The 12937-nt window shown below is 56.3% G+C and overlaps 2 protein-coding genes across 12 annotated transcripts; both read right to left on the bottom strand.

Moving 5' to 3' along the window:
* Nucleotides 1-189: 189 nt before the first annotated feature.
* On the bottom strand, nucleotides 190-1984 carry C2H12orf76 (chromosome 2 C12orf76 homolog). Its single transcript, XM_055797888.1, has 2 exons — nucleotides 1848-1984; nucleotides 190-1736 (listed from the first exon to the last, which is right to left on the bottom strand). Exons 1-2 carry the CDS (start codon nucleotides 1954-1956, stop codon nucleotides 1651-1653), a joined length of 195 nt encoding a protein of 64 aa, XP_055653863.1. The 5' UTR covers nucleotides 1957-1984; the 3' UTR covers nucleotides 190-1650.
* A 1053-nt stretch (nucleotides 1985-3037) lies between these two features.
* On the bottom strand, nucleotides 3038-12883 carry P2RX6 (purinergic receptor P2X 6). Of its 11 annotated transcripts, none has more exons than XM_055797091.1 (12): nucleotides 12709-12883; nucleotides 12448-12598; nucleotides 11885-11956; nucleotides 9260-9335; nucleotides 8407-8500; nucleotides 8043-8123; nucleotides 7115-7256; nucleotides 6794-6903; nucleotides 6246-6339; nucleotides 4498-5145; nucleotides 4284-4361; nucleotides 3038-3465 (listed from the first exon to the last, which is right to left on the bottom strand). In XM_055797091.1, exons 1-12 carry the CDS (start codon nucleotides 12843-12845, stop codon nucleotides 3427-3429), a joined length of 1722 nt encoding a protein of 573 aa, XP_055653066.1. In that variant the 5' UTR covers nucleotides 12846-12883; the 3' UTR covers nucleotides 3038-3426. The 11 variants fall into 11 exon arrangements, 8 of the variants coding, with proteins under 8 accessions (XP_055653066.1, XP_055653069.1, XP_055653064.1 ...); XM_055797094.1 differs by having other exon boundaries at nucleotides 5080-5145; XR_008746000.1 differs by lacking the exon at nucleotides 3038-3465 and adding an exon at nucleotides 5948-6082 and having other exon boundaries at nucleotides 4292-4361; nucleotides 5080-5145.
* Nucleotides 12884-12937: the final 54 nt, after the last annotated feature.

Raw genomic sequence — 12937 nt, 5'->3', positions numbered from 1 at the left:
GTTTACTGTTAACAGTTTCTCTGCTAACAAACATCCATGAAATCGGGGGCTTCACCCAGCACTGCTTCCTGTTCCCTCACCACTGTAAGATTATCCGAGGTGTGAAATGGGACTGCCTCATCCGTTGCTGCAGCTACAGCTGAGTTAATAACAAACAGAACATCCATGAATAAATAAGAGAGTCCTGGATTGTTTCCTTAGCTTTTTATTTGTACAAAGAGACATAGCGGGGAGTGAAAAATGAATGCAAACAAGAACGCTGCTCCGGGGAATGGGGAGCCGTAGCTGCGAGCTCCGCTAGCCACCCCATGAACAGCACACAGCTACAGGCCAAGTTTTACATCCAATAAAGGACCAAGAAAAATCAGCGATACAGGACTCCAGTCAAAAAAACAAAGGATCAGAAAGCAACAGAGCAGTGTTACCTTGCCTCCTCACTCATGTTTCACTTAGGTTAATAACTAGATCTGTTCTAGGCCAGCCTCCTACTGTCCTTTCACTAACAGACCAGCAGTGAAGAAAATACCCCGTTGCAATGACAGTGGTCAGTGTCCTTTAAAACAAACTGAACAGAAAACGCACCAGATGCAGCACAAGGTTTTAGAGAACAGGTCAACACAATTGTTCTGGAAAAGTTAAGTTTTAAAACTCTGAATAAATTACTAGCCAAAACACCCCTATGTTAAATACCAAAGTAATACTTAGTAAGAAAAATCCAGTTACTAATAGCAGTGCAAAACAAAATAGCAGCATTTGTATGCAAGTGTGATTTCAGTGTAAACACTTGGATTTATTACTGAAAATGCATAGAATGGGGTCTGTCTGGAGCTTAAATGCAACTGGGGAGCCTGAGCCCTGCAGTCTCGAGCATCTCCCTGCTTGCAGGCTGCCATCTCCAGCAGGACAGTGACCTGCTCAGGAGCACAAATCCACTGGCAAGGAGAGGAGCCTTTGGCACAAGCTGGAAACCCTTGCCCGCACCCCGGTTTGTAACAGTTCAGCACGGCTGTCTGGGGCTATTTAGCGAAGAGTTAAAGCATGTAATGTCAGGAATGAGGAGCCTGTCCCTGAACAGCTACACCAGCACCTGCTCGAGCTCCAGCATTTCTGCTCAAGAGGCAAGCCCGTACCAGACCCCTGCAGCAAGTCGCTGAGCCTTCTGCCTTCAGACTATTTTTAAAGGCTGCACTACAAACCCTCCAGACTCGGCATTCAAGCAGGGAGCTGAATTAATCAGAAAGCAAAACAAGATGTGGTGGCACGGAGCACACGGGCCTAGGGTCAGACAGCAGTGTCAGCAGCCTGGCCGCGTCCTCGTGCTGACCCAGGGTCCCCAGTGCTCCCCGCAGCCTGCCAGGCTCTGGGTGCACCCAGGCACCCGGGATGCTCCCAGGGCGTCGTGTCAGCTCCCGTTTTGCTGGGGGAGAAGGCGCGATGCTACAGACCCCACTCGATGCCCAGCGGCTTCGCTGCGGGGAGGCAGCCTGCCAGGCTTTCCAGTAGTGTCGCGATGGAGCCAGGCGATGCTGAGCGGGCGAAGAGCTGCGCACCCATCGCCAGGGCATCCCCCGTGGCTGGCAGGTGGGATGGATGGGTGTCAAGCGGGAGAACCAGGTGGGACCGATCCCTCGATGGAGCCATCCCGCTCCGCTACCGCCGCCGGACTGGCTTGTAGACGCAGACGGCCATGAGGATGATGGTGAGCAGCAGGGCGCTGAGGATGCTGCCCAGCAGCACTGCGGGGGGAGGCACGTTAGGATGTGAATCCCCCCCGCCCCTCCCCCCGCCCCAAATCAGCTTTTAAAATAAAATATGAATTCAGGAACGCCCAGCACGCCGCTGCTTACCCAGGTTCTGCTTCTGCAGCACGGCGTAGGGCCGGCTGCGCTCGGCCGGGCCCGGGGCCAGCAGCGCCAGTGCCGCCAGTGCCCAGCGCCGCGCCGCCGCCAGCGCCATGGCCCACGGTGCCGCGCCCGGGCCGGCCCGCCCCTTCCTGCCCCCCCCCTGCCCCCCCCCCTTCCTGCCCCCCCCTTCCTGCCGACCCCCCCCCCAGCCCTTCCGCCACCGCGGGGGGGCCGCCGGGCTCGGCCCGCGGTGGCATTGCAGCCCCCCAGCCGCTGCACCCTTGTGTGCCCCTGCACCCCCGTGTCCCCCCAGCCCCATGGGTCCCTGCACCCCCGTGTGTGTCCTTCGGCCTCGTGTCCCTGCACCCCCGTGTCCCTGCACCCCCGTGTGTTCCCTGCACCCCCATGTGCCCCTGCACCCCCGTGTCCCCCCAGCCCCATGGGTCCCTGCACCCCCGTGTGTGTCCTTCGGCCTCGTGTCCCTGCACCCCCGTGTCCCTGCACCCCCATGTGCCCCTGCACCCCCGTGTCCCCCCCAGCCCCATGGGTCCCTGCACCCCCGTGTGTGTCCTTCGGCCTCATGTCCCTGCACCCCCGTGTGTTCCCTGCACCCCCGTGTCCCCCCAGACCCATGGGTCCCTGCACCCTTGTGTGTGTCCCCCAGCCTCATGTTCCTGCACCCCCGTGTCCCCCCAACCCCATGTGTCCCCACACCCCCGTATGTCCCCCACTGGTCCCTGGACCCTTGTTTGCCCCCACATTTCCCTGTCCCTCCAGCCCCATGGGTCCCTGCACCCCTGTGTGTCCCTGCACCCCTATGTGCCCCCACCCCCATGGGTCCCCCCATCCCATGGGTCCCTGCACCTCTGTGTGGCCCCCAGTCCCATGCGTCCCTGCACCCCTGCGTGTCCCTGCACCTGTGTGCCCCCCAGTCTTGCGGCCCCTGTACCTGTGTGTACCCCCCAGGCCCCCCATGTAGACCCCCAGCAAGCAAACACCCACCCAGGGCTGCCGCCTTAAACTCAGCTCTTCCACCCCCCCTGAGGATAGCCAAGGTGGGGGTGAGGCAGCCCTCCTACTCCCTGCGGAGACCCCAAGGATCTGGCTGGGTTAATGCCACCCCAGATGGAAGCACACAGGGGTGCAAGCACAGCCCCATGAAACCAGGGCTGGAGACAGGGAAGAGCCACCTCCTGCTTTCCAAACAGCTTTATTTTGTTGCATCCCTGTTTTTCCCAGGAAATCAAGTCCCATGGCCATCTGGAACACGAAGAAGTGCAAAGTGCTTTGTGCTGAGTACAGGCTGGCCGCTCCCCAACAAGCTCTAGTTCCCACAGCAGCTCCGCAGCGTGGCTCTGCCTGGTCACCGGCCACTCAGTGCTGGAAGCTGCCCATGGGATGGCTTTGCGCTCCAGGAGCCAAGAACAACTGCTGAAGCAAACGTTTCTGCAGGAAAGGGAGACCCTAACCCCTGCAGGAGAACTGGGCCACCTCCACCTGGGCCGCAGCTGTGCCCCCATTGCATCTACCTGGAGGTTGCTCCTGAGTGAAGGGTGCTTGTGGCGGAGCATTCCTGATGTCCCTAAGCTGCAGCCTCAGTCTTACCTTTAGGGGGTTTTGCCTGCAAAATGAACAGGGGCATCTTACTATACTAGAGACAGGGGACAGCCCAGGCAGACGGTCCTGCGCTGCTCTGCTCAGTCCCACACAACCAGATTCATTGTTTGAGACCCCAACTCCACCAGCCATTTGAGATCAGGCCTTAATAACAGATTTTTTTCTCCCTCCAGTAGGATGGCACAGCCCTTGGGCAGGTCACTGAGCTAGTGAACCTCTGTCCTCAGTAAGCCTTGGCCAGATAAAGCTGAAGATGACCCGAGCTAGGGCTGGCAGTTCTGCTCTGCAAGGGCCTCCCAGCCCGCATCCTGCAGCTCCCCGATTCACCAGAGCTGGGCAGTGCCGAAGCCTGAACCACACACGGCAAGAAAATCTGTCACTGAATGGCAGCGACAGCGCTGACACAGCGCCAGGGCACACCCTGAAGAGCTGCCCTCTCTCCATGTGGAGCTCGGCCAGATTTGGTTCAGAAGAGGGTAAACAAACATGGAGCTGGGTCAGGGTTTCTACAGTAAGGTCCCCTGGAGGACTCCTTGCTGTCTAACAGCAGTTGAGGTCACGGTGCAGCCTTCCCTGCAGTCCGGGTGCCAGCTGGGTCCCTCTCTTCCACCCTGCTGCCACTTGCTGTTAAACTTGTAAGGGTTTAATCTCCGTCACATTCAGTTCAGACCAGCCAAGCCCAAGAATCAAAGTCTAAAAACTACTCCACCAGGGTTTTCTGAGATCTTGTGAACTGAATTTTAACCAAGGGACAGAAAATATTTAAAACCGCTTGCAAAACTTCACTCCAACCTCATCCCTCCAAAGCGGCCCCATCCTTACCTCCTCGAACTTCTCCTTCCAGTAGAAGTCAGCCTTCGCATCCAGGTAGAGCAGAACCAGGTCACAGACCACCGTGGCCTGAAGACAGACAAATGCAGCAGGGCAGTCAGCAGGGAAAGTCCCCACCCTGGCCCCCACCAAGCCCTGCAGGTTGGGCTCGCTGCCCCCAGCCCAGGCTACTCAGGTGGCTCCACCAGGTCCTCCTGGACCTAACCTGCTCCCCTTCGCTGTACAGGAGGTTAGCCATGATCATCTGGGCTGCAGCACAGGGTGGCTGGTCCAGAGGAGAGCTGCTGTCACAGCCACATAAGGGACTGGGACAGAAGAGGGGGCAGGTTGGGGAGCCCAGGCTCCCCGTTACTCTGCTGAAAGGGATGAGCCACAGAAGGGGCTGCCCTGTCTCTAGGAATGCAATGCCATGTCCGTGCTGGAGCCAGACACTGCCTCCCTTTAGAGTTGGGGGAGAAACACAGGAGGTGTGCTCTCCTGCTGGCCAAGACCGCTGGAACAGACTAACCAGCAACACCTCAGCAATGCACCTTCCCAGGGTCAACCCAAACACCCAGCCTCCACGAGATGTGCCCCTGACGGCGCTCAGTATCCTTGATCTGGCAGTGTCATTACTGCTAACGATCACAAACAGGAAAACGGGAGCTAACACCCTGCCAGACAATCTCCCCTCCCAGGCTGGCAGGCACCCAGGAAGCCTTGTACCCAGGCAGGCAGGGGAACAAACAGGTAAGTGGCAAAACCCAACCCACAGATCAGAGGAAAAGAGCGTATCTGGAGTACTCACGGCACCAAAGAACGCGATGCCAGTGCCAAAACTCACAGCAGCAGGAATTATGCTGAACTTCCCAGCCTGGTGAGAAACGGGAGGTGGAGGGGGAAGACAGTAGGTAGAGAGTGGTGAGAGGGCTGTGGGACAAGCCCCACTGTGCAGCGTGCTTAAAGCCAGGAAGGTGCTGGAGGAAACTGGGGTCATTTCTCCGTGCCCAGCTGTAGAAACCTGACTGCTATTGCCGTGACTCAAAACCCCTCTGGCTGTCAAAGAAGGGACTGAGGCAGCTTGTGACTCGGTGGCAGCAGAGGTTACCGTGGCCCACCTACTCCCGCCGGCACAGCGTGAGCCTCTCTCTTGCTGCAGAGCCCCACCAGCTGCCACCCATGGAACTACATCCCGGTGAACAGCAAACACAGCCCTGATGTGATGTGCCCCTCTCTGCGTGAACGCGTCTGGTATCTCTGAGGAAAGAGATTTTGGGGTTCCTGCCTCTCTCCTGGCTATTCTCTCCTGCTCCACACCTCCCAGACCTGGTCTCACTACCCAGAAGCGGTGCACCCCATCCTGCACTGCATGCTTTGCCCTCTTCAGGTGAAAAGGCCGCTGCTAAGCACGACACACCGTCTGTGGGACATCTCTCAGGGCAGCAAGTCTTCTCAGCGCAGCCTCCACCTTGCAGCCGAGTTCTGAGTCTGTTGGTGATGCTGCGCAGACTAGCATCAGCCACAATCATGCCCATGCCTTTTCTCTCCGAGGGTACAATTAAATAATAAGGACTTAATTGTCCAGATTCAGAAAAGTTCAGGTTAATCTTTGCCAGGGTGCTCCCACCACAGGACCCTCACAGATGCCCACAGGCCCTCTGCCCAGACAAGCTCACCTTGCCTGCAGGGCCCAGCACTTCACAACACCCATGTCAGATCCTCAGCAACAGAAGCCTCCCTGCTCAGGGCATTACCAAGAAGTTTCTCTTCACACGGGAGGGACCATTTTTTCCTGCTCTGCTTGCAAAACTCTGGAAAGAGGTGAAGAGCTCACCAGGGTGGGGAGAAGCGATGCCAGCAGGAAGCCATGCAGCCTGCCAGCTGCAGGAGAGGGCAGCAGCAAGTGGTGTGCAGTCAGCCCCGGTGACGAGACTGCCAGGACTGCGCATGCAGGGTCTGCAGAGGAGACGGTACCTGGCCATGCACAGAGATGTCAAAGCGGATCCCGTAGAGCTTCAGCAGATTCCGGTAGAGCCGCCGCTGGGAATCCCAGTAGTAGGAGGCAGTTCTGCAGGAGACATTGGACGTGGCTCAGAAAGCTATGGCAGCTCTGCGCAGGCAGTGAGGGAAGAGGGCTGCCAGCGCTGTGCGATTGCTGGGGCCACTGTGTGCCTGTACACAGCTTGTGACCTCCAGCGGGCTGCAACACGGACAACGCAGGTACTGCCACGACTCACTAGCTTGGCATCAGCAGGGGGACATCACTGTCTGCTCAGCACCAAGCCTGGGGTCACTGGAAGCATGCAGCTCCCAGTGCATCCCGTTCAGGGTCAACATGAGTGTGGACAGCCACATGTCCCTGCTCTCAGGCTCCAAACAAAGCAGAGCTACAAGATGGGGGAAACTACCATGGCACCTAAGTACTGACAGACCCTGCACTGAGTCTCCACATCTCACTGTCTCTGCTGCTCTGAAGAGCATCAATCAGGAAAAATGAGATTCCAATTGCCCAGCATCCTCACCTAAAATTGTACCTCCTGTCCTGCAGGCTGAAGGAGTACTGTGGCTGGCACTGGGCAGCAGGGTGATCCAGGTCACAGTCCCACTCAATGCGAACTCCGATGCTCCCCCCCTGCAAAACACATTTTATTCCAGGAGCAGCACGGGAACACAGATTTGCTGAGTTCTTTACTGTTCAGACATTCACAGATCACACATTCCCTAAGCATTTCAGGGGTCAGCCCTGTCCCCTGCCCCTTGCCTACATCCTTGGGGAATTTGAAGTCATCCTCCATACTTTAGAAACAAAACCAAACAAAAACCACACAAAAACCACAAAGTACCAGCAGCGCAAGGTCTCCAAAGGTCTCTCCAGCTGCCTCCACCATGTCACGGACACGGAAGACGGGACAGGAGCGGTTGAAGAATGGATCATACGTGCAGCTCTTGAAATAGGTGGGGTCATTGGTCTGCAAAGCATTGCACCTGAGACAGGAGAGAGGGGGAGCTGTCACGGGTTGAGTGGGGAGTGGGAGGTCAGGGAGCCGTGCTGCACAACTGAAAAGGAGACCCTCCTGCTCGAGTGGGACCACTAATGCTCCTGCTCTGGGGGGAGATAGTCATTGCCTCTCCTAAAGCCTCTGTTGGAGAAAGGGTGGAGGGAAGCCAGCCCAGAGGAATCACACACGGAGGTACCATCCTTTACAGGACCTGCCATGGTCCTTCCCCTCCCAGCAGCTCTCCTCCACCTCTGCCTTTGCACATCTCCTTTCTTGCCCAGCACCTAGCTCCCACCACCGTGAGATGTAACACTAGCCTGAGCTAGCACTCCAGGGGCGATAGCAGGGGCAGTTCAGCCGCCCCAAGCCATGCCTCCTGCCAAAGCAAGGCAGCACAGCCAGTGCAGCCCTTTACTGGACCTCTGTGAAACCACTTTGCAGGTACTAAACCGCAAAAATATATGAGGTAAAATGAGAATGACTGGCCTTGTCTGGCTCTGTGGTGCTCTACAGAGGCAGACAGACAACCGTCCCCTTTGCTGAGGGCTCCCCATCCCATTGCTCTTACATGTGTAAACACAGGTGTCAGTGAAGCAACTGGCACTCTCCTGACCACACCATCCTGACCCATAACTGCCCGAGCCACCACGTATCCTGGATGGCACACGGCTTCCTGGATGCCTCGGCTGCTCAGCCCCTAGGCAGACACGCTCAGCACAGAGGCTGGACTAAGGCTGCATGCACAGTCCGGCCAGAGGAGTGGCATACTTACTTGGAGAAGTTAAATTTGGTGAAGTGGACAGTATTTTTTATAAAAAGAGTGAAATTCTCCGCCTCAGCCAGAAGAGGTTTCCTGGAAAACAACCACCAACGAACTCAAATTTTGCACAGTGGCCAAGGCATGTCCCCATTCCCCTTGCTCTGCAGTCTCTTCCACAATGCCAGTTCTGCTACAATGGACAGTTGCAAGAAATGCTCCTGCGTAAAGTTCTCGGGGTTTAACTGACCAGTACATCAATGTCACATATCTCCCTGAGCCTGGCTGCCCCTTGGGCAAGTATGATCAGGCTCCTGCTTACACAGAGGGAAGGAACCAAAGCTCTCAACGCCTGCTGTCCCTTCACCCTGTGCCTTACCTGGGCACAGTGTTGTTCTCCACAGGACACCAGCCATAGATCTCACAGGTGGAATGGGTGGTGTTGAACATCACACATTTCCCAGTTTTTATCCCTAAAATTGAGACAACGTATATCATTCACGATTCCTTTTCAAAATGTCTTCTCTGCAGCTCCTCTCCTGGGACAGTGCCCTGGCCACAGGCTTGTCCTGGCCTTCTCAAAACTTGAACAACAAAGGCAACCCTGGGATAATCTCCAGTGTTTTCTCCACCCAACAGCTTCCCTATGAAACCTTCCCTTCAGGCTGAATGACAGAAGCTGGTGTACAAAGACAAGCAGCTACCTGCTGCTGTCAGCACCTGTCTGTCTATCACAGCCTCTCCTGCCCCGCAGCTGCTGATGCCACCCAGCTGCTGATGCCACCCGCTCCTGGGATGGGAACACAATGAGCTGTGGTGATGCAGCACACAAAGCTTTGGCAACTGACTTCCTGGAGCTGAAACACCCTTTCCCAGCTGAACTCACAGGGGCTGCTAACATTAATCAGCATGAAATAAAAGCCAGGTTTTATTACAAGAAAACATGTCAATCACATGGCACACTGGTTTCAATTCCAGCAGCCAACATCAGAAACAAAGCACCCCTGTATTTGCTGTCACAACACCTTGTGCCCACAGCACCTGCTTGTCCAGCCGTGACAGGTCACTGTAAGATTTTGGGAAGAATAAAAGGCCGGAGAGCTCTTCCGTGCACACTTACAAGAAGCACTGAACTCGGGCAGTCAGGCACCTTTGTGGGTCTGTGGTTCTGTTTCCTACCAAACATGAGTAATGAAATGATTGGGGTTTTTTTTTAGCAAAGCACTTAGTACCGTTACCATGAACCACCGGGTTTCCCACGGGACAGTCTGCGTCTTCTGTGCACACCGCATCAAGAACCGAGGGGCTCTGAGAGAGGCAGAGAGAAGCACTGTTACTGGGCTGCGCAGCTGCCTGAGGCCACGTGGTCACACATTTCCACGCTACGGCTCCTGTTTCTCCAAGGATGTCCCAAATGCTTACAGAAGACATCTCCCATGTCCAGAACCTGGGCAGTCTCCAGCCAGTGAGGAGAGAGGCATCTCTGAGGAGCAATCCTTCCAGCCTGCCTCCACACTCTGGGGCACTCGCCTCAGAGGTGGAGGAAGCCTCAGGAGCTAGCTTGGACCTTTCGGTTGGGACTGGGAACAAGCACAGCTGGGTTCAAGATGGCCTTAATAGCAGAACCCATCAAGCACCTTGCAAAATGCCACCCCAATTCTCGCAGGGAAGAGCTGAAGAAACCCGAAATACAGCATAACACAAGTTTTACAAGAGACACTGAAAGCTTCACCTTCACTCTCGACCCACCTGATTGCCAGTAGCAGCAAAAAGTTCCTATTCAAACACAGAGAGATGATGGCAGGTGGTGAAATGTGAGAAACACCTTGACGCAGCTACTCCCAGGCCACCACAGGAGTCACCAGCCTGTCAGAAACCCACTTCCCTAGGCCCAGAAGGGCACAGAGGCCCAAAGGCAGGTGACGAAACCCCAGTTATGGAGTCAGAAGAACGGGAGAGTCTGTCCAGGCTCTCCCAGGATAGCCTCAGCCTCTTGTTCCAGGTGTGAAACCCACCACAATGAGCAGAGAAGTGCCTTAGGGCTGGGTATGCCTAGGGGTATGGAAATCGTTACTGGAAGCAGAAGAGCAGCATTTTGGGATTGCACAGGACATTTAGGGGATGGGATGTTTAGGGGAGGAAGAAAAGGCATGGAAAAAGAAGGATCTAGGTCATCTGAGAAGGAACCATGATTGAAGTGAAATGATCCCTTAGTCCCAGAGCTTCCATCCAGACAGAGTGGATGTACTGACTGTCTAATACCTTCTGGCTCTAAGTCTCTGTGGATCATCTTCCTTAACTTTCAGAGCGCCTTGCAAATAGAGGCAGAGAGTTTCCAACTACTCAAAGTATTTGAGATCAACATTGAAAGGTCTCCCCAAGAGGTAAGTCACAGATCAGCCACAGATCTGAGCTCAACACAGATGTCAGCTGCTAAAACAAACTGTCCTGCGTTTGGGTGCTGCCTCTGGCCCCAGCCAGCCTTTTCCCTGGTCCACCACCACAGGATACTTTGGTGATCAAGAATATGCAGAATTTCCTGCAAAGTCAAAAGCTGTCTCTGCTAAATCTTCAATGTCAGCTGCAGCCCCAAAGCTGCAAACTGAGAAACTACTGGATATAGCAGCACAGAGTGAAGGCTGTGACAGACACCCAGACACACCACAGCACTGTAATGGGATGAAAGGCTCTGCTCTCTCTGTATCCTTGCCCACCCACTGCAAAAATAAGATCCAGAGATGCCCATAACTGCCTGTGAGAGCGCCCTGAAATGCTCTGTGGCATTTCACGTCTTCCCTGGGGACATTCCTGCAGCTATCAGTACTTGAGGAGCTCTTGATGTTTTAAAGAAGGATCACTAGTACTATTTTTTCCCCCTGAACCAAAACCAGGATTGCTCCTCCTCTCCAGCCCATGGGCTGCGTTTGAAGAGCAGCTCATCCTGGCAGCCTGCAGCTCAGGGCAAGCTGGGAAGCAGGGTCAGGCTAGGAACAGTACAGCCGACCACAGCAAAAGCTGAAGAGACCATTAGAACAAACAGTGCTTGGCTCAGACACAAGGTGCCAGCAGTGCCTTAGCTTTTAAGCTTTTAAGACATTTGCTCCTGTCTGCCAAGCAGGGTCCAGCTTTGGGAGAGTTCAGTTGAAGAGCTGGCCTGAATCCAGCCTTAAAGGGACAATTTCTTCCACAGGACATATACCACTAAGTGCTAGCTGACTGGGAAAACACCTAGACCTTGCACTCCATTCCTCCTAAAATTAGGACACCAAACCAGAAAGGATACCAGTCCTGCAACTGAGAGTTGTAAAGGAACACGCGACTCAGGCATCCACAGAGTGCGTGCAAAAGCATCAGGAAAAATGGCAGAGCACAGGTGAAAGCATGGAGCAGCAGGTCAAGAGATCAAGAATATATGTGAGACTTCAGGTTCCTGGTGACAGGCAGTGCTGATGTCAGCCGCACTGCGGAGATGGAACAGCATCAGGGCAACACAGCTCTGCCTCCCCAGAGCAGCTCCTGTCCAAAGGCTGCAGAAAGCCTGTGAAGATCATATGGTGTCACCACCCCCCAAAGAAGCCCAGAGAGCAGGTGAAGCCCCACCAGTGTCCCTTGTCCTTCTGGTCACCACAAATGATTCTAGTCAGATCACTTGGACACGTCTTGGTTCATGCAGATATGACAGAGGAAGTGCAAACGAGCAAGTAAGACCTATGGGGCAATGAGAACGAGGAAAACCAGTTTTGTTTGGAATGAAAATCCATCTCCCCCCTTCTGTGTGGTCTTGCATTGCGGCACTGACCCGTTTTATAGCTGGACCCCCCCCCGGGGCTGGGCTGGGGCCAGCACAGGTCACTTACCTCGGGGCAGGTGCCTTGGGACTGCTGTGCCGTAGCAATGAAATTGGTCACCAGAAAAAGCACGTTCTCTCCCTAGGAAGCAAGCAGGGACCTTCAACAAGACATTTACACCACCACACCCCCCAGCAGCAGAGCAAACAATATATTTTCTTTTTTTTTTTTTTTTGGTTTTGCAATTTACAACCTTAATTTCGCCTTTGCCTTTCCCAAAGGGCTGGCACAACTTCTGCCAACCGCCCCGCTCCCCTCAGCTGGACATGGGGGAGCTGGGCTGTACCTGGGAGGGGGGCACGGACGTACCAGGGGGGAGTGTGGGGGGGTGGGGTCGGGCCGTACTGGGGGTGTGGGGGGTCAGGGTCGTACCCTGGTGGGGAGGGGGTCAGGGCAGGGTCGTACCTGTGTGGGGGTCGGGACTGGGTCGTACCTGGGCGGGGGGTGTGCGGGTGTGTGGGGGGCAGGGCCGTACCCTAGGGGGTTGGGGCATGGCCGTACCTGGGGACGGGACGGGACATGGGCCGTACCGGGACGGGAGGGGCGGGGGGAGGCGCCGGGCCGGGCCGTACCTGGGGGGGCCGGGCGTAGTCCGCCGCGTCCCACAGCCGCCGGCCCTTGCCCACCGCCTCGGCGACAGCCGCCCCCTTCATCTTGGTGACCACGGCGGCGCGGGGGGCACGGTCGGTATCCTGGTAGCCCTTCCGTGCCAGCAGCACCCACCTGCGGGGGGGCGAGGCGCGCTGAGGAGACCCTCGGCCGCCCCAGCACCTCAGGCAGGAGCCGGGCCGGGCCCGCGACCGGCTGACCGCGGCGGGAGGGGACCGCCCTACCCGAGCACGTAGCCCAGCACGCCGAGCTGGAGCAAGCGGTGCAGCAGCCCGACCCGCCGGTTCCGCGTCAGCGCGAATTTCACCGTCTTGTAATCGAGGAGGGCCCCGCACGCCCGCAACGGCCCCTGGCTCCTCATGGCGGCCTGCGAGGCACTGCGGGCGCTTCCCGCCCCGGCCCCGCCCCGGCCCCGCCCCGGCCCCGCCCCGGCCCCGCCCCGGCCCCGCCCCG

The sequence above is a fragment of the Falco peregrinus genome, chromosome 2 (assembly GCF_023634155.1).
Source record: "Falco peregrinus isolate bFalPer1 chromosome 2, bFalPer1.pri, whole genome shotgun sequence".
Lineage (NCBI taxonomy): Eukaryota > Metazoa > Chordata > Aves > Falconiformes > Falconidae > Falco > Falco peregrinus.
The sequence above is the reverse complement of the archived record's forward strand: the minus strand, read 5'-3'. Positions and strand labels throughout refer to the sequence as shown.